Consider the following 20,754-nt stretch of genomic DNA (forward strand, 5'->3'; position numbering starts at 1 on the left):
GTTCTTTTAATTTGCAGTTATATCAAATGAATACCAATAAATGGCCTGCTGAAAGGAAGATGCATTCAATTTGAAGTGCTGGTCTTGACCCAGATTGAACATATGAGCGTGTTGAGCTTGAAATAGTCTATCCTCTAAAGGCTTTACCACAGTGTCCTAACCAAACATGACACAATTGATTAAAGCTACATCTTTTGAGGCCATCAATGGCACCTTTCATTGAAAGAAAGGTACAGTCACAGGATGTGCTTCCGTTCTGTCACCTATTTTACAGCAAATAGCCAAAAATGAGGAGTTGATCAGGCAAGCCGAAGAGCGCCGTAAAGAGGCTGAGAAACTGAGGAAAGAAGCGGAGGAGAAAGAGAACGAGGCCCTGAGAAAGAGACATGAGAGAGAGAAGCAGACACATCTGGAAGAGGTGAAGGGTGTACATTGTCTACTTCATTTGTTCATAAGGCTTTTACCTCAAACCAAACATCCTTTTCTGTGCTGACACATCATTCTCAAATACCAAAAGGTCCACAGGGCACCGTCACCACCCCTACCAACCTTGCAGAAGAAACTACGTCAGCAGATGCCTAGACCTCCATCAGTGGAGAGCCACCGCTCTTCCACAACTGTGTCTGTGAGTGACACACATGCACACAATTACATCATGCTTCACATGCTCTTTAGACGGCAATGCTTGGGTGTTTTCTTCAATTATGGGCACACTATAAAATAATCACTTTAAAGGGGACCTATTAGGCCTCTTTTTACAAGATGTAATACAAGTCGCAGGCGTTTCTGCTCAATACCCCACAGAACATTTATTATACCATGTTGTAAATGTCAATTTTTGAGTGGAAGGAAAAACCATGCTGTGTTCGTGCATGTATCTTTAAATGCAAATGAGCTGCTGCTCCCCACCCCGGGGGTGATTTAAAGGTGCCCTAGAATAAAAAAATGAATTTATCTTGGCATAGTTAAATAACAAGAGTTCAGTACATGGAAATGACATACAGTGAGTCTCAAACACCATTGTTTCCTCCTTCTTATATAAATCTCATTTGTTTAAAAGACCTCCGACGAACAGGCGAATCTCAACATAACACAGACTGTTACGTAACAGTCGGGGTCATTAATGTGTACGCCCCCAATATTTGCATATGCCAGCTCATGTTCATGCATTAGACAAGGGCAGTCAGTATTAACGTCTGGATGTGCACAGCAGAATCATCAGACTAGGTAAGCAAGCAAGGACAACAGCGAAAAATGGCAGATGGAGCAATAATAACTGACATGATCCATGATTACATATTTTCAGTGATATTTGTAAATTGTCTTTCTAAATGTTTCGTTAGCATGTTGCTAATGTACCGTTAAATGTGGTTAAAGTTACCATCGTTGAAATGTAAACATCCAAATAAATACCATACTTACGCGATTAGACATGCTGCATGACGAACACTTGTAAAGAACAATTTTGAGGGTTATATTAGCTGTGTGAACTTTGTTTATGCACTGTTTAAGGCAAGCGCGAGCTCCGTGGGCGGGGAGCGTGAGCATTTAAAGGGGCTGCAGCCTAAATCGGCTCATATTTAATGATGCCCCAAAATAGGCAGTTAAAAAAATTAATTAAAAAAAATCTATGGGGTATTTTGAGCTGAAACTTCACAGACACATTTAGGGGACACCTTAGACTTATATTACATCTCTTAAAAAGACGTTCTACGGCAACTTTAATTTATCATTATAGGGTGGTTGTGTACACACACTGCCAACAGACATTTATGTTCAAACACCAAGTTAAAGTGAATTTTGCATAATAGGTCCCCTTTAAAACACTCTTCACACTCTCACTAGTATAATTTGTCTTCTAACAATGTTTAACCATATATATGTGTACATCACAGGAGAGTTGTCTTTTTTTTCTCTCTCTCTCTGAAAGTCATGAAAATCACCACCTCATTGTTATTTCCAACTCATCTCAAATTACAATATAGTGCCTTCTGTGGTGGAAAGGACACTTTAAACACAAGACCGTTTTACTGTGATCTTCATAAAACAAAAAGAACAAGTTCAAATCTGTTAGTTTTGATAACATAAATCAACCACTGGGGCAAAAAAGTCCCCAAAGTTGAAGAAACACCCAATCACAGTCCACATTACAGATTATTCTGGCCAAGAACTGCCTACATAGACCGGAACGTCTAAGTGAAGGACTTGTAAAGTGACTAATCACAATCTTTTTCTGTCTTTCTTCAATTAGATGCGCTCAATGTCAGCACCACATTCTCCCCCGGTGCCTGCCCGGAGGAACGAGATCAGGGCCACGGGTAACTCATATCACCGCTGTACTCTAGCCATCGCAGCTGTAAAGGACAAAGTCCCTGAACTGTATAATTTTTTTTGTTTAGAAGAAAAGCAGACAGTGATCAGGGAGTTATCAGCCTTGCGTAGGCAGCTGCGGAGTGAACAGAGACGTCTAGAGGGACAGTTAATGCAGTCCAACGGAAATGACCACACCCCTCCCATTCATGGCAGGTACGGTAATAAAACATCCTGCACAGACACATTCAGAACAAGTGTGTCATTTAGACACTTTAATGAGGTACTTACCCCTCCACAAACAACCTAAGTGAACAATATTCTATTGAGTATTTGTATATTTGACTGGTGATTCTATTTATTTGGTAAGTAGCCATGTAATAAATGGGATAATGTACAGTCAACAGGTCAATATTACAAAATAAACCCCTTCAAAATGATGTCCCTTATCATCCTGTCATGGATTGCTTTATCATCTTGACCTCTCTGACTTTGAATTATGCTTTACATGTTGAACAGACCAAGAGAACACCTCCCGGAGGATGTTTTTGAAGTGGCAAGACTACACAAACAAGTGCCCATCAGGAGGCCAGCTTCCCACACCACTGCAGGAGCCAACATGCACAACCTACAAGAGTTTAACCATCTCAAGTACAGAGGTAAATGTCACACTTTGTTTCCTGTCTTTTGCTTGAAAAACCTCGGCAGAACTCTTCAGTGGGCCTGTAATTTCACTCTCAAAAAGACTTAAAATTCACTCTCATAAAGGTTCCCGAAATCCCATTCACCAGCCTTTATTACCTTAAAGTTCACACATCCACAGCTGTACTCATTTCCTGTTGCTCACTTTCTGATCCTTTGTTAGCTTCAGTGTAACGTCAAAAAACTGCCATCTGCTCTCCAGTTACCTTTTAAAGTCAAACTTTACCACACTGAGTACCACACTTTACCACTACCGCCGTGACTTGCATTAAATGGATTTCAGGTTTTAGTCTTTTAAGTTAAACTCTATTTTTCTGATCCTGGATGGTGGATGGAGTTAATAAAGTATTCATTGGTAATCAGTAGGGGTGTGACTAAATTGGGGCGAGACTAAATTGTGACGAGATTTCTCGTCGAGGCAAAAAGCAGTCTCGTGATAGTGTGAGGGTGAAATTAGGAAGAATATGCTACCACTACGTTTACATTATGCCTCCACTGTCGTTTTGCTTTTTATAGAAATAAAAAAACGTTTAATTCAGTTGGTTAACAGTCGCCACCGCTCCCTATTCACGGAGTATGCGCGATCGCGAAAGTGAAAGTAAACGCGAGCGTGTATTCAAACGCGATGTCAATACCCCGCATTTTGAAAGCGGCTCCCTGATGCATGCAAATATCTTCCAATATGAAAGCTATCTTAGGCTGGGCTGTGTAGTTGTAACCATCTCTCAGCTCTGTATCATGACTGAAGAAAAATTTGGTCTCTATTTGCACTTTAAATATTGAGAGAGTGCTTTGATTATGGTTGCACTTAAGACTAAAAGAAAACTTATATATTTATAGTTAACTTTACATGAACTAAGGAAGAACAATACATCTACACTATTTTAGTTAATGTTAATTTCAACATTTACTAATACATTGTTAAAATCAAAAGTTGTATTTGTTAACATTACTTAATGCACTATCATGAACTAACCATGAATGACTATTTTTATGTTTAACTAACATTAAAAAAGATTAATAAATACTGTAGCAAAGATATTGCTCATTGTTGATATTGGTTAATACATTAATGTTTATAAATGAGACCTTATTGTAAAGTTTTACCATTTTTATTTATACTCTTTTTATTTCTATAAACAATTTGTGGAAAGGAGTTCAGTTAGGAGGTCAAAAGTTGTAGAAGCTCATAAATCATGTACAGTAAGGTCTGAAGAGACTGAAATCATACAGGACAGAAGTCAGTCAGTTGAGTTTGCGGCAAAACGTTTTACGGTGCTTGAATATTGTTGTCTTTTACTGCATATGATAATTCATACTCAGAATGTAGAACTGAAATGACAAGATGATTAGTTTTTAACATTTTAAATGCACCTGCAGATTATTTCTAATCATCTTTGAGGATTTCTTAAAAATAGTGTTTAAAAATCTCGTGTCTCGTCTCGTGAGCTACCTGTCTCGTCACACCCCTAGTAATCAGTGTTGTTATATTTAACAAAAACTATTAATAATTGATTTAAATTGAGTTAATTGAAATAAAGCTGAAAATAAAACATAAATATTAAATGAAAAACTTTAAAAATTAGAAATGTTGTCTTGGAAGCTAACTGAAATAAAATTGCACTAAAATTAAATTAAAGAAACAGAAATATATAAATGACACACACACACATATATATATATATATATATATATATATATATATATATATATATATATATATATATATATATATATATATATATATATAAAAAAAAAATATATATATATATATATATATATATATATATATATATATAAATAAAATGACCAAAGCACATAAAAAATGACTAAAACTTTAAAAATAAAATAAATAGCAAAAAGTAAAAAAAAATAAAAGTTAATTCAAAATAATATACTTTAATAGTATGTAAATAATAAAATATAGGCAATAGACATTTTGTCAGGTTGTTGGTGCAAATGCGAATAGAGTAATTAAAGATTAAACAGGAGAATGTCATTGGAGCTAGTATGAATTGTCATTGAAATTTAAATTTGAGGCTCATTTACACTTGGATCCCAAGAGCAAAAACTTGGATGTGGTTGAGTGAAAGCTGCATTATTTTATATCCAGTGTGCTGATGCTAATGTAGCATCAAATGCTAATGTGTTTTCCTAGATGAATGTCTGCGTTTCATGTCCCTTTGGAAGACTTTTAACCTTCTCCTCTGCTCAGAAGATGGATTCAACAGCTCTCCCTCTCCATCTGCCCACCCCATGGGTTGAATGGTCATATCAGTCATCAAACCTCCCATCAGGAGAGAAATGAGTAGCATCTCTGTGAGCCGTGACTCAGCACCTGGCTTCATGCCCTTGCTTTGTCATGCTCTTTATTAAGCTCTGATTTTCTCTCTACATCTCTGTGTCAGCTGGTTTGGCTATGGCAGAGCTGCTATTCTCCTGTCATGTATGAGGAACAACACTGATTTGCAATATGAGTCAAGTGTTTTCTGTGATTGGATTATATTTTTTCATATCTGTATTCAACATCCCTGCATTATCTGTCAGTGATGCTGTAGTCCTGGAGGAGAGGTTGACTCTTATCTGTGTGTTGTTTGTGTTATCAGACGGTGCATCTCGTATGGAGGTGAGACAGGCATATCCTGACCCCCCCAGTGACGATCACAGTCTAGATATCCAGCAACAGGCTCTGTTACGACAACAGCAACGAACCATAAACAGCCTGAGGAGGGGCAGACCTGCTGGTTAGTCTGTTTGTGAGGGATGGGCTTTTTAATATTGAATATATGAATATAAAATAAAAAATGAAATACATAAAAATGTGAACTCATACCTGTATTCCCTGGGCAGATTACTTTGATATGGTGTCTTCAGGAAAGCAGCATCTTGAGCAGGTGTGTCTACACACTGGTAAACTTGTGCGCCACAAAAATAATCTTGACTCTGTTTTTCCCGTGACCCATTTTTCTGAGCCCTTAAAGGGTATCTGCATTCCGTTAGCGCTGTCTGACAGTTCTGGCTATTGACTTGACGTCTTTATTGATGTGTTTATCCCCCCCAGAGGTTGAATTCTGCAGAGAATCCGGGCAGACGCTTGCTGTTAGACTCAGAGAGTGCCTTTATTGGTAAGTTCCGCTAAAATGAAAAACGGAGGGAAGCAAATGCTTTTTCATCTGAAAAGTTTAGACTTTTAGGTTAAATTTAAATTACACCCACCAGTAAGGCTGCTTGATTATGGCAAAAATCATAATCACTATTATTTTGGTCCATATTGAAATCATGATTATTGATAGGTGATATGATCAAACATCATATTTTATGATATGAGTAATTTTTAAATATCAGTGAAATTTCACAATTATCGATACTTCAGCAAAAACTAATACTAGGTTAACTAAGGTAAGTAAAAGGCTGAAAGGTATACCAAATTGAATAAAGCAATCAAATGTAAAATAATACTGCTGTATACATTAAATATAGACTAATCCTTATTAAAACAAAAGTTATTCATTCAAGAGCAGTGAATGATTTTATCTTTGTCTTTTTGTTTTTGAAGTTCTATAAGCGATGTCACGCGTTTTTAGGCCAAAACATTTTTTGTCACATACAGCAAACATCTCCTCACTATCCGCTAGCTGCCTGTCCCCTGAACACACTGTAAAAAAACGCGGTCTCTGTAGTCGCCACAAGCTCCAAAAACGGCAACAAAAACAAACTGGTGCAGCCTGGACCACGAATCATAATAAACATGCTCCAGCCAATAACCGACAAGAATGATTTTAAATGTGCGTTCATGACTGTTTCAGGAAGCACGGATGGGAGGGGAGGGTCTAGCTAGCCTCTGTTTCGAATGTCAACAGGAAGTTACTCCGCTCAGGATCGCTTAGAGAACCTTTAACATTAATGACTTCGGCAGATTTATTAGGCTGCTGTCACTTTAAGAGCTCTACGGATCCAATATACTGTTACACATGCGTTTTCTTTCTCAACTGTTAACATTAATTTAAGACACAATTGACTGTTTACAAGGACACTCGGCAAAACTGCATTTCGACATTTTTGTGTGTGTATTGGCTATTTGACCATTTAGGCACGTATCCGAAGCCCGCAGTTACTCACCCTCATGTGGTTCCAAACCGACATGACTTTTTCTTTTTTGAGATTAAAAGAAATAGTTTTGAGGGATGTATCAGTAGGTGCGTTTACATAGAGCATTGTATTCCAATTACAATTGGTTTAAAAGTCCAATCCAAATTAAAATGCTCAATGTAAACACCTTAAACAGAATAAAAATGCCCAAACTGATTGAATGGGCCGGGAATGGGCGTTTTTACTGCTTGATTAATATAAGCATCATGGTACAAAGCTTTGTGTGCTCGTCATCTCCTAATTGGGACCTGACATATATAAATAATAAGTCTGCTTTTTAAAACAAAGAAAAGGAGGATGGTTAGTATGAGACCGCAGTGGGAAACTGTATTTTCGCGCAGTGTGCTCATGTCAAAAGATTAAAACCGATTTGAAGCTTGTGACATATAAACTTGCACATTGTCTATGTCCTAAGTCAATGGTAACCAAACTGCTAAGTTACCAACATTCTTCAAAATCTCTTTTGTGTTAAACAGAACGAAGGAATTCATACAGGTTTGAGGGTGAGTAAATGATAACAGAATATTCATTTTTGGGTGAACTATCCCATTATGAGTGTACATAAGTATACTAACATATTCTGCCATAAGGTATTTTGCTATATTCGTAAATGCCAAACTTCCAAACGGTCTTCAAATAGGAAAAGAAAATCTTTCGAAAATGATGTGGAATCTCACAAGGGCTTTAACACATAAGTTGAGTTACAACGCCAACACAGTCTCGGTGTCATGCCAGATCCTATTCCCCTGCAAAATTGTATCCTTCCTTAATGCCTGTTAAAAATCACATGATTGTGATATTTAGTTCTTTAGGTCCTGTTTAATTTGCCCATTTAACTTTAGTAATATAATGTGATATGTAATTTAAAAGACATTTAGAGCTGGGGCATATCGATTAACATCATTTAGAAACAAAAGACATCTATGGGAAGTATAGGGGTGTGCGTGTGTCAGTATGAGCAGCAGACAATGCGTGACACCACTGTCAGACAGCTGCTGTCACTGCCACCAGGGACGAATGACAGCTAGTGTGACAGCTATGAATACCTGACAGAAGAGAGATTGACTCTGGGGTGAGGATAATGCATGTCCTCAGTGACACCCCAGAGAGATCAGCAGTCACCTTGTAAATGAGTTCGCAAAACAGTCTCAGTCTCATTCATTAAATGGCATTTCATTTGCTCAGTTTCAATTACCAAGCTTTGATTGCTTAAATCGTGCATGTTTGAGCTAGAGCGAATCTCGAGAGAGGAAGGACTGCGGAGCCTGCTGTTGCTGAACATTTGTCGGCTGTAAATAACCAATCAGTTGTTTCTACACAGACCCCAGTGGTGATTCATTCCATCTCCATTCCCGGCGTGACCAGAGAGTGAGACCGGCGGTTAGGAAGACAGACATCTCTGATGTAAGAGACCCTAGTTATACACAACTACAGCCTCACTTGACCAAGGCAAAGTCATTAGCTCTGTTCCAAAACTTAGCTGCCTACTTCGCTGACTACTTCATACATGGGCAGCTAACTTCCAAGGGGCCATTCAAGCAGAATGCAGTGCACTAGAATATGGGGGAAAAAATGCAAGGTAAAGACTGTTATTGCACACTTCCTTTCTATATAGTAGGTGAAAAACAGTATGTAAAAGGAGTTGTATTTCTACTACACACCTTGTAGAACATACTTTTTTAATGGTCGCCAAGTAATTACTTATTCAAAAGAAGTACCTATGCATAGAGATGCTATTTTGGATGCAGCCATTGAGACATTTAAAGGTGCCATCGAACGTTTTTTTACAAGATGTAATATAAGTCTAAGGTGTCCCCTGAATGTGTCTGTTAAGTTTCAGCTCAAAATACCCCATAGATTTTTTTTAATTAATTTTTTTAACTGCCTATTTTGGGGCATCATTAACTATGCACCGATTCAGGCTGCGGCCCCTTTAAATCGCACGCTCCCTGCCCCCCGAGCCCTCGACTATAATACAGTGCATTTACAAAGTTCACACAGCTAATATAACCCTCAAATGGATCTTTACAAGATGTCCGTCATGCATACTGCATGCATGCATCGGATCATGTGAGTATAGTATTTATTTGGATGTTTACATTTGATTCTGAATGAGTTTGAGGCTGTGATCCGTGGCTAATGGCTAATGCTACACTGTTGGAGAGATTTATAAAGAATGAAGTTGTGTTTATGCATTATACAGACTGCAAGTGTTTAAAAATGAAAATAGCGACGGCTCTTGTCTCCGTGAATACAGTAAGAAACGATGGTAACTTTAACCACATTTAACAGTACATTAGCAACATGCTAACGAAACATTTAGAAAGACAGTTTACAAATATCACAAAAAATATCATGATATCATGGATCATGTCAGTTTTTATCGCTCCATCTGCCATTTTTCGCTGTTGTCCTTGCTTGCTTAACTAGTCTGATGATTCAGCTGTGCACATCCAGACGTTAATACTGGCTGCCTTTGTGTAATGCCTTGAACATGGGCTGGCATATGCAAATATTGGGGGCGTACACCCCGACTGTTACGTAACAGTCTGTGTTATGTTGAGATTCGCCTGTTTTTCGGAGGTCTTTTAAACAAATGAGATTTATATAAGAAGGAGGAAACAATGGTGTTTGAGACTCACTGTATGTCATTTCCATGTACTGAACTCTTGTTATTCAACTATGCCAAGATAAATTCAATTTTTAATTCTAGGGCACCTTTAAAAAAAAAAAACTTCTGAGCATCACGTTTTAGAAAGGCATGAGACACTGAAAAAAAGACTATAGCACAATGGTCAAACACGTCTGCACTCCTTTTCCATTTTTTTCTATGCAGTGCAAAAATATGTTTTGCTAAGCCTGCATCTTAACTGCAGTGGTATCTTCTAACTGATTTGGAACTCTCTACATAAGCAAACATTTTGCTCATCTCGACTTAATTCCATTCGAGTTTCATGTTAACATTGATTAACATGATTCTCTAATAAGTAAAAAAAAAAAAAAAAGGCACACAAATATTGTGTAAAATAGTTTATTGATACTTAGGTGTTGGATAAAGTATAATCGACGTGCGTCCGAAATAGCATACTTTCTCAGTTGGTACTTCTTTGAATAAGTCTGGTCTTGGTGTCCATCATGAAAATATGTTCTACAGTATATGATATGAATGTAATCCCTCATAGAATAGTAAAGTGTCCACTGGATGCGCACTTATTTCCCCTATATAGTAGGTAGATATGTACACTGCCCTCCAAAAGTTTGGAAACGGCCCTGGCAAAGTGTGGATTTGGACGATATCAGCATAAATCCTTTTCATTTTTTGGTGCAAATACATTACAGTAACTTGACATTATCATTGAAGACCAGCAATAATAATTTTCATTTTGATTACATAATAATGGCAATATATACATGTCAAAGTCAGACATGCCCCTTTGCCAGCTGTGATGCCTGGTTACTGGTTTAAACTTGGCCCAGGTTTGTAAAAGATTTTTGGGTCAGCACACCTTAATAGCTTCAACAATTGATTGCCAATTAAGTTTAGAATACAATGAACCAATTAGAACCCAGTTTAGGTCAGATAGCTGCTAATGGTGGATATTTTGATGAATCGAAAATTTAAGTTTTTTTATATGTATAAACTGTTTATATAATAAAATGTTTTCGTAGTTTGTGTTGTCCCTTATCAGTGCAAAATTATCACAAATTAAAAAGGATTCATGCCAATATTGTCCAAAACCTCACATTTCTAGGGCATTTCCAAACTTTTGGAGGGCAGTGTATAGTTCAACCTCTAGACCCTTTTATAGTACACTATTTGAGGGAAGGGCCTTTGAAGATGCTGTCCACAGAAGAATTATGCTGGTCCTATTTAATTTAATATTAAATTGCATTATATTGTACACAAGCTAGTTTTGTTTGTCTACTCTTGTCCTGCCTATTCTTCAGTAGCCTTCAGTCAAATTTTGGAACAGAGCTAGAATTTAAAAAAAATTATTGAATGCATCGACAAAGACTCTGAATGACTGTACTTTTGTTTTGTCGGTAGGATGTGTTAAACAGGTACACACGACCTGACAGTGGTCCTGACAGCCAGTCCCTGCACTCACTAACCAGCACAGAAATAGAGCGGCTGAGGGAGCGCACAAAAAACAAGATGACATCGCTGAACAACATGAGAGAGCATGACTGGAGATCAGGTCAGGAACTCTGAATCTGAAAGGAAAATCGCCTAGGGTTGGTTAGGCTCGCCCAGCCAGACTACTTTTGATGACCAGCATGAAGTCTGGTCAACATTGCAGCTTATTTTGGTGCTCAAGACAAAGTTCTTTTTTCTATTCTTTGATTGGGATAAAAAGAGGATTGAAAAACCCGAGCAGCAGTACTTTGGGCTTAATGCGACCAACCACAGTTTGCCGTTCGACATTTAAAGGGGTAGTTCACCCAAAAATGAAATTTCTGTCAGTAAGTACTCACCCTCATGTGGTTCCAAACCTGTAAGACCTTTGTTTGTCTTCGGAACACAAATTAAGATATTTTTGATGAAATCTGAGAGCTTTCTGTCCTCCCTATAGACATCAGTCATAACCAATTTCAAGGCCCAGAAAGGTACTGAAGACATCATTAAAATAGTCCCATCTCCTATGCTGTTTACGTAGTCAACACAGTGCAGCGCTCCCGGGTTCTATGTCAGAGCACCGGCTCAGTATTGGCTGACGCTGCTCACGTTCACCAACAGTTGACGCACTCCTTTTGACGCAGGAGCTGGCCAATAATGAGTCGATGTTCTGACGTAGAACCCGGAAGCGCTGCACTGTGTTTACAAAGTGAACAGTGTAGGATACTGACAGGGAAGAGAAGAAATTGTCGAATGTTTAAAGTCATTATTTTTGTTTTGTTTTTGCGCACAAAAAGTATTTACGGCGCTTCATAACATTAAGGTTGAACCACTGTAGTAATATGGACTATTTTAACGATGTCTTTACTTTCCTTTCTGGGCCTTGAAATTGGTTATGACGTTGCTGCCTATAGGGAGGTCAGAAGCTCTCGGATTTTATCAAATATCTTAATTTGTGTTCTGAAGATAAACTAAGGTCTTTCGGGTTTGCAACAACATGAAGGTGAGTAATTAATAACAGAAATTTCATTTCTGGGTGAACTATCCATTTAAGGGTGGGTAATCTAGAATCCTAACTAAACAAAGACCAGAAATGTAGCATGTTGTTATATCTTGTTCTAGCTACTCTTTTCATAAACCGTTACTGCTTGAACGCAAACTAGTTTGTCAGAACCATTGAGATGTGTATCTTTTGTGCTGTCTAGGGGAAGTGTCAGCTGAGGAAGGGGAGGAGCTGTGGTCACAGACTCCTTCAACCAACCGGCGTGTTTCCATTGACACCATTGCTACAGACCCCTGGTTACGTCCTAGTTCCTCAGATACTCTGAAGAGATTCATGGGCGGTCGCAGACCATCCAACCGAAACCATGCTGCTGGCCAGGATTGGGAAGGGCCGTCCACTTACCATGGTTAAATCTCATTCTGAATTCTAATGCCAGTTTCGCAACTTTGTACAGCTATTTTAAAAGGAACAAGTTTATATAAACTTGTATACGTGATGCCAAAGATGAACGTTAACAATTTATCAGTCCAGTTTCTTTAAGACTAAACTGTTGTGAAATTAAATATCACACTTAGGAAGTTCTGGAACACTTCCTGTAGCATTAAGAGTCTGTTTGTTCCCTCCAGTCAGAGAGTGCAGTCTGGGAGAAATTAACTTTTCTTCATACTGTTACAGTGTATGAATGTGTAAACAGCATTAATTCTGTTTGTTTGTCAGGTGAGAGATCTGTACTTCTAATGTTGTTATTTTATTTTTTCATTTTTAATGGTTGTTTTACAGATGATGAATTGTAAGTAGGAATATGAGCTTATGCAAGCATAAGCATACAGTATAACTTAAGAAGTAAGGTAATGTAATTGAGTCTATAGACTTTTAATAAATAAAATATTTTAAGAATTTTTAAACACTTTGTACTCTGTAATGTAGGCTACTTATTTCAAGTCACATCTGTGCCCAGGGTTAAACTAGGGTTTTCAACCAGATGTCTTAAAGCAGTCATGAAAAGAAGTTGTGATCGTCTTGTCTTCTCTTATGGCGTAATATATACGTCGGAAAGATTGTATTTACGAGTTGAACGCACATGAACACCACCACAAAGTCGGGAAGCTCGGGATTTCCGATATTTACGAGTTGGGGGCGTATCAGTGAGAAACATGGCGGAATACCACAATGTATTTAAAGAATAAGTCTACTTTCAAATAAAATTTTCCTGATAATTTACTCACCGCCATGTTATCCAAGATGTTCATGTCTATTTTAATATATTTTAAAATGTAATTTACTCCTGTGACGGCAAAGTATTTTCAGTAGTCATACTTCAGTCTGCTCCAGTGTCACATCATGATCCTTCAGAACTCATTCTAAAATGGAGAAAGTGCAACCCGCCTTCTAAATAATAGCCAATCACCGATTGGTAAAGTCATCGCGTCACTGCAGCGGCAGACGCGCGCCTCCGAAATGACACGAGACGCGCATTTAGGACTGCACATGCGCATTAGCTTGATCCAGCCTTAAAAATACCGTTTAATCATGATTCGAACGTTTAGAAACAAAATTTCTGAGGCAGTTGTTGTCAGATTTCATAGGTGATTTTAAATATGAAATATAATCGAAAGCTTGGCAAACAGCTGTGGAGAATTTGATGTTTTCCCATTCAAAGAGATAGGAGCTGAATTTGAATGCCCGAGAGGCGTTTCAAAGATGGCCGCCGAGCGAAATGACTTTGTTTGTACCAGGTTTGTACTTACTGTGACCAAATTTTTGATTTATAGTGTATATTTTAAAAAACCTGAGACCATAAAACTCAAAATGTGGTTCTGAGTCAAAATGATGGAGCAGGTCACATAAATGCTTATATCAGATAATAAATGTTCATGAAAAAGATTTTAAATTGTATGAGAATCTCTGGCTTTTTATATAGGTAGTCCCTGGTGGGTCTGTGAAGTTTGCAAAACCCTGCTCTAAAATGATTCAAAATTCATCAGGGCAAATGTACCAAGTTCCAAATCTTTATTGACCTATGACCTGATTAGAATGTGTGTGATGATGATGACCAGTGTCATATAGAGTTGTACAGATCATTTTATTCCATATAGAAAACTTTACAGGGCTGTACCATTACAGTTTACCCTCACTAGTCAGGAATGCTTCAGATCCTTATCCCACCAACAGTTTTAAAGCGCAGCTATCATTAATTTCTATACAATACATCCCACCCCCAAAACCGAAGAGAAGATTTTAAATATATTAACTTTTTTTAAAAATTTGTACACGTAGAGTGAAGCCAAACTTCAAATAGGGATACAAACCAGTGATTCAGATGCAGCTCACATGTAAGTCACCCTCAATTTTCAAGTTCCAGTTTTTTCCTTTTGAAGGATCTCAGTTGCCCTCTGTGTTTAATTAAAAAAGTGTCAGCATATATAAAATGGAGTAAATCGAACTAATCAGTTTATATCGTATTAGAAATCTCTAGCTGAACAGTTATGGAGGGAAAGATGGCATAGTTCAATAATTTATCACAAAAGTAAAAATCTCCAGTGCATTTTGATCAAGAAAACAAGTGCAGCAAATTTCCGAGAAACAAACAAACAAACAAACAGAAAACAAAATCTAGTGTTGTGAGATTATATTACAAAGCTGGAATTCTGTACAACTAGTTTCTTCGGAATTATGCTAATGTTAGCCATTAGCGGTGCAAATGCAACAAAATAAAAAAAAAAAATCTGAATCACTTGAGAAACATCACATTACATTGCTTGATATGCAACCCTTCTGTCATTCTTCAAACAGCTTTTAATATAATGCCAAGACACTGTTTTGAAATATATCTGGACCTTTTGAAGATCTCAAAGGTCAAGCAATTTGTATAGTAGTAGCGATATTCAGCATCTTCATGATGTTCTAGATAATTTGATCCTATTGTACAAGGCCTGGTCATTAGTCCGGTGGGTGGGAGACTGTTCCTGGTCTGGGACTGGCTGTTTGTCCAAAGCAGATCCTGAAAGGGCAGGCGGGGGGTTGATTTTAGTACCATCATATGTGACGTAGTCCATCTTTTCTGTATCTCCTCGTTCCTCATTGGTTGCAGGAGATCAGATGATCACGTCCTGCAGTGTTTCAGACAGCAGATGAAAAGAGGAGACGTCTGTGGCGTTCAGGGACAGGCACTGCTGCTGCTGCTGCTGCTGCTGCTGCTTCTAGGCGTCGTTGGGAGTTTGGACGCCCGGAGGCTGATCTGGTTCCAAACTCTGGGTGATCTGGAACACCAATCCGATGCGCAGGAAGAACTTGCGCAGGACGGCCCTCAGCTCCGGGATCAGGTCAAACTGCATGATCTCACAAAGCAGAGGGTAGTATCGGGAAGCGTGGGCCTTGAACTGCAAGAGAACACAAATATTTTAATTACATTACTTTTTCTTGGTGTAATCATATTAGACCTGTGTTGATGCTTAGCACCAGGCGTTCTCTTATAATTGATTATATCAACGCAAACCTGTGGTATTGTCTCTGTGTGTGTCACTGTGATACATTAGTACTCTAATTGAGCAAGATTAAAAATGAATTAGTTTTAGCATTTAATCTCTTTCTGTTAATCAAATCCAGCTCCTGTGATATGGCCTACCATATTACATTCAGTAAATAAGTATATTTACACTACCAAAGTATAGGGTTGGTAAGTTTTTGTAAGAACTCTCTTATGCTTGCCAAAGCTGCATTTATTTCAGCAAAAATACAGTAAAAACTGTAATAATATTTCACAATATTACTATTTAAAATAACGTTACTCCAGTCTTGTGTCACATGATCCTTCAGAAATCATTCTAATATGCTGATTTGCTACTCAAGCTGCTTTCTTATTATTATCATTGTTGAAAACAGTTGTGCTGCTTAATATATTTGTTTATATGTTTTTCCAGGATTTTTTGATAAATAGAAAGTTCAAAAGAACAGCATTTATTTAAAATATTTTTTTTTTGTAACATCATAAAAAGTCTTTACTGTCATGTTTGATCAATTTAATGTTGAATAAAAGTATTAATTTCTTTAAAAAAATCTTTTGAATGGTATTGTATATAATATATATTGTATATATAACAAAGTATTTAAATTAATAATTATAAACAAAATTATTAAATCTACAATTCTAAAGTGTTTTAAAACAATTTACTACATAATTACATTTAAACACACACACACATATATAATCTATATATATATATATATATATATATATATATATATATAAAAAAATCACAACACTTAATTAAAATTAACACTTAATTTTAAGGAGACAGGTATACGTTACATGTACTTACTATAGTAATAAGAGTGTAATTACAAAATAATTACAAAAAGCTAACCCTAAACCAAATCCTAACTTTGACCTGAACCCAATAGTAAAAACATGTAGTTAATAAATATTACTCATTACTTATTTGTGTAACTACACAATAACAACGTCACTAAAAAAAGTGAAACCAAAACTTTATATAATCAATTTTTTCACTTAAATGCTACTAAGTACATTTACAAGTACATGAATGCTGTATTGACCAATCAGAAAATAGGACTGGAATTATTTGTGTTAAAATATTGAATTTGTTTTAAAGTCCCCCTGTAGTCAATAAATGTATCCCTCAAAACTCATCTTTGATCATCAAAATGCCATATTTAAACGTTTTTTACTTGGAAAAAAAAAAATTCATGCTTTAAAATAGCTTGAATGTAACTCTACACCCTTGCCAATTTAATATACTCAGATCTATGAATATGCAAATTAGCCCCACCTCCACTCACACCAGCTCAGAGATCCACTTGTTGACGATCACATGTTGACATGATTGGTTACAAGGTTGTTTGTGATGTCAGAAACATCATTTCAAACCATATTTGAGACTGTCTTTGGTTCAATACAGTTTTAAGGAGAAAATACTCAGCAATGGTGTTGACTTATGAATTTGCACATGGTTTGTCTTAAAGCATATTAAAAACACCACATAGACATATAAACAACATTAAAAGCTTGATTTTCACCACAGGTGAAATATATACAATATCATTTTAAATACCATGCACTGCAGTTCCGTCATGCACCACTAGAGGATTGTAAATCCCCAGTTGGGAAATGCTGGACTAAAGTATTCTGTGCAAGCTCACAAATCTATCTGCAGTGAATCAGACACTCACCCTGTCATCACTGATCTTGAGCACTTTGGTAAGGAAGAGCAGCAGTAGGTTGGTCCAGGCCTCACGGTGGCTCTCAGACGTCAGCGTCAGGAAGTAAGCCACAGCGTCACTGCACACGCTGACAGACAGAAAGAGAGACTGCGTTTAAGCACACAAGTTTTATAAATAAATATTCCACATATACCAAAAAGATCCTGAATATAGGCTTGATGACCTTTGGAATGACCTCTGATAGGCTCCTCCCCTTCATTGTCTTATATAACCCCCATCTGCCCTGCAGCTCCCTTCTATCATCATGACCTAATCTCACCTAAATCCCCTTTGGCCTGGTTCAGCGTGTCTTTACACTCTCTCACAGGGCCACTAGGCTTGGTGAACACCGCAAATGATTAGTGTCTTCCTCCGGACAAGGAAGTCAGAGTCTGACCTGTCCTCTTTCTCATGACTGCACCCTATTAGCAGTGTAGTCTGAGAGAGAGTCATGCTAAATGGGAGCACACAGGTCTGACACTCTGGGATAGAGTCAAATTGGTGCTCGGTAAAGTGCATTTCTTGCTTTAAAACTTAATTAGCTACCACTAATGTTTCTTACCCAACTAATCTAACAAAACAATGCCCTAATGATGCATGAAACAGTCTTTCTCTGTTGGATTCAAGCCAGAGAACCAATCCCAATTCAATAAAGCAATCCCACACTCTCACTTCAGGAAATATAGGGCAGAACGACCTTTGTCCATCATTAAAATGAACAAATTAGAATGAAGAACCAACGTGGCTTTTATTGCACTGCCCTTCTGAACTCCAAGTGTTTTTAGATTCTGGGTTCATCCAGGACAATCTCTGGATCATATCATCAAGACATCCAGTAGGAATTTCAGTTTATCCAGTAGGATCCCATTGGATATTATCTTTAAGAGAATCCTAGTTGTATTGGAATTAGTGTTGTCAAGAGTACCGACTTTGGTACCAAGCCAGTGCTGAAATTTTAAAAATGTGATACCAGCATTTCCCTCTAGCATTTTGAGCGCTGTTGAATGGATTCGTAAACACCTCTGATTGGCCATTGTGTTCACGCATTCAACATATATGTTTCTGATTGGCCATTGTGTTCACGCGCTCAACATATATGTTTCTGATTGGCCATTGTGTTCACACATTCAAACATGTATGTTTCTGATTGGCCACTGTGTTCACACATTCAACATATATGTTTCTGATTGGCCATTGTGTTCACGTTCTCAACATATATGTTTCTGATTGGCCATTGTGTTCACGCGCTCAACATTTATGTTTCTGATTGGCCATTGTGTTCACACGCTCAACATATATGTTTCTGATCGGCCATTAGGGCTGCACGATATATCGCATGAGATTGTCACGCGCATTTCGTCAGTAAAGCCGGTTCCCTGATTACCGCTAAATCGCCATCACCTGCTTTCAAATGGTGCGGCATTTAATAGACAGAGCCGTAGATCACTGAAAAGCCACGCAATATCGCGTTCATATCGCATATGAATCGCCTTCGATAATGAACGTGATATTGCGTGGCTTTTCAGTGATCTACAGCTCTGTCTATTAAATTCCGCTCCATTTGAAAACAGGTGATGGCGATTTAGCGGTAATCAGGGAACCGGCTTTACTGACGAAATGCGCGTGACAATCTCATGCGATATATCGTGCAGCCCTATCGGCCATTGTGTTCACGCGCTCAACATATATGTTTCTGATCGGCCATTGTGTTCACGCGTTCAACATATATGTTTCTGATTGGCCATTGTGTTCACGCATTCAACATATATGTTTCTGATTGGCCATTGTGTTTACACATTCAACATATATGTTTCTGATTGGCCATTGTGTTCACGTGCTCAACATATATGTTTCTGATTGGCCATTGTGTTCACGCGCTCAACATATATGTTTCTGATTGGCCACTGTGTTCACACGCTCAACATATATGTTTCTGATTGGCCATTGTGTTCACACGCTCAACATATATGTTTCTGATCGGCCATTGTGTTCACACATTCAACATATATGTTTCTGATTGGCCATTGTGTTCACGCATTCAATATATGTTTCTGATTGGCCATTGTGTTCACACGCTCAACATATATGTTTCTGATTGGCCATTGTGTTCACGCATTCAACATATGTTTCTGATTGGCCATTGTGTTCACATGCTCAACATATATATTTCTGATTGGCCATTGTGTTCACGCGCTCAACATATATGTCTGTGATTGTAGCCAATCACAGACATATCTGTTGAGCGCGTGAACACAATGGCCAATCAGAGGTATTTAAGAATCCATTAAAATGCTAGACGGAAATACCGGTATCACCACATTTTTAAAATTTCAGTACCGACTTGGTACCAAACACTAACTGGAACAGTGTCTTGTTCCTTGTTGAATATCTTGTTTCACTCAGAATAATGGAAGTAAAAGCTGCACTTCTCCTAAAGAACAACACATGGTCTTCTTTTCAATAAATGATATCTGCATTCATGCATACAACATTATTCTTTCAAGCAGACATTTGAATAAATTAAATATAATTAACCCTTATTAAAGCTATTAACTAGGGGTGTGACGAGATCTCGTGTCACGAGATCTCGCGAGACTAATATGTGATGAGATTTCTCGTCGAGGCGAAAAGTAGTCTTGTGATGTTGCCATGACAGAGTGTTAGGATGATTAGGAAAGAATATGCCACCGCTTTGTTTACATTACGCCTCCACTGTCGTTTTGCTTTTTGCTTTGTATTTAAAAAATAAATAAATAAATAATCCAGTTGGATAACGGTTGCCGCCGCTCCATATTTACATATAAACGCGCGATCGTGAAAGTGAAAGTAAACACGAGCGCGCATTTAAAACGCGATTTCAATACCTTGCATTTTGAAAGCGGCTCCCTGATGAATACAGATATCTCTCAATATGAAAGCTATGAAAGCTATTAGGCTGGGCAGTGTAGTTGTAACCATCTCTTAGCTCTGTATCAAAGAAAAATTTGGTCTTATTTGCACTTTATGAATATTGAGAGAGTGCGATTATGGCTGCACTTATTGTAAAGTGTTACCATAAAAATGAGTAACAGTTTTCTCTTAATCTTATTAAGCACAAACAATAAGGTTTCATTTGTTAACATTAGTTAATGCACTGTGAACTATCATGAACTAACAATGAATGACTATTTTATTAACTAACATAAAGATTAATAAATACTGTAGCACATATATTGCTCATTGTTAGTTGATGTTGGTTAATATGTTAATGTTA

The 20,754-nt window shown here is 37.5% G+C and overlaps 2 protein-coding genes across 12 annotated transcripts in view; one reads left to right on the forward strand and one right to left on the reverse strand.

The window, feature by feature from the left end:
• LOC125257600 (centrosome and spindle pole-associated protein 1) overlaps nt 1–13,188 on the forward strand; it is a 30,247-nt gene extending 17,059 nt beyond the window's left edge. For 5 of the 6 annotated variants that reach the window (XM_048174078.1, XM_048174080.1, XM_048174075.1 and 2 more), the window contains 11 exons: nt 275–418; nt 518–625; nt 2,252–2,318; nt 2,400–2,526; nt 2,830–2,969; nt 5,619–5,756; nt 5,863–5,906; nt 6,074–6,137; nt 8,483–8,565; nt 11,210–11,360; nt 12,484–13,188. In XM_048174078.1, coding sequence (XP_048030035.1) covers nt 275–418; nt 518–625; nt 2,252–2,318; nt 2,400–2,526; nt 2,830–2,969; nt 5,619–5,756; nt 5,863–5,906; nt 6,074–6,137; nt 8,483–8,565; nt 11,210–11,360; nt 12,484–12,692 — 1,275 coding nt within the window. In that variant the 3' untranslated portion in view covers nt 12,693–13,188. The remainder of the gene's footprint in view (nt 1–274; nt 419–517; nt 626–2,251; nt 2,319–2,399; nt 2,527–2,829; nt 2,970–5,618; nt 5,757–5,862; nt 5,907–6,073; nt 6,138–8,482; nt 8,566–11,209; nt 11,361–12,483) is intronic. The other variant, XM_048174081.1, reaches the window with a different exon arrangement.
• A 1,086-nt stretch (nt 13,189–14,274) lies between these two features.
• Nucleotides 14,275–20,754, reverse strand: part of arfgef1 (ADP-ribosylation factor guanine nucleotide-exchange factor 1 (brefeldin A-inhibited)) — an 83,642-nt gene continuing 77,162 nt past the window's right edge. For all 6 annotated transcript variants that reach the window (XM_048174059.1, XM_048174058.1, XM_048174057.1 and 3 more), the window contains 2 exons: nt 17,472–17,589; nt 14,275–15,661 (listed from right to left, as the gene is read on the reverse strand). In XM_048174059.1, the coding sequence (XP_048030016.1) occupies nt 15,482–15,661; nt 17,472–17,589 (298 nt within the window). In that variant the 3' untranslated portion in view covers nt 14,275–15,481. The remainder of the gene's footprint in view (nt 15,662–17,471; nt 17,590–20,754) is intronic.

Source organism: Megalobrama amblycephala, linkage group LG22 (assembly GCF_018812025.1).
Source record: "Megalobrama amblycephala isolate DHTTF-2021 linkage group LG22, ASM1881202v1, whole genome shotgun sequence".
NCBI lineage: Eukaryota > Metazoa > Chordata > Actinopteri > Cypriniformes > Xenocyprididae > Megalobrama > Megalobrama amblycephala.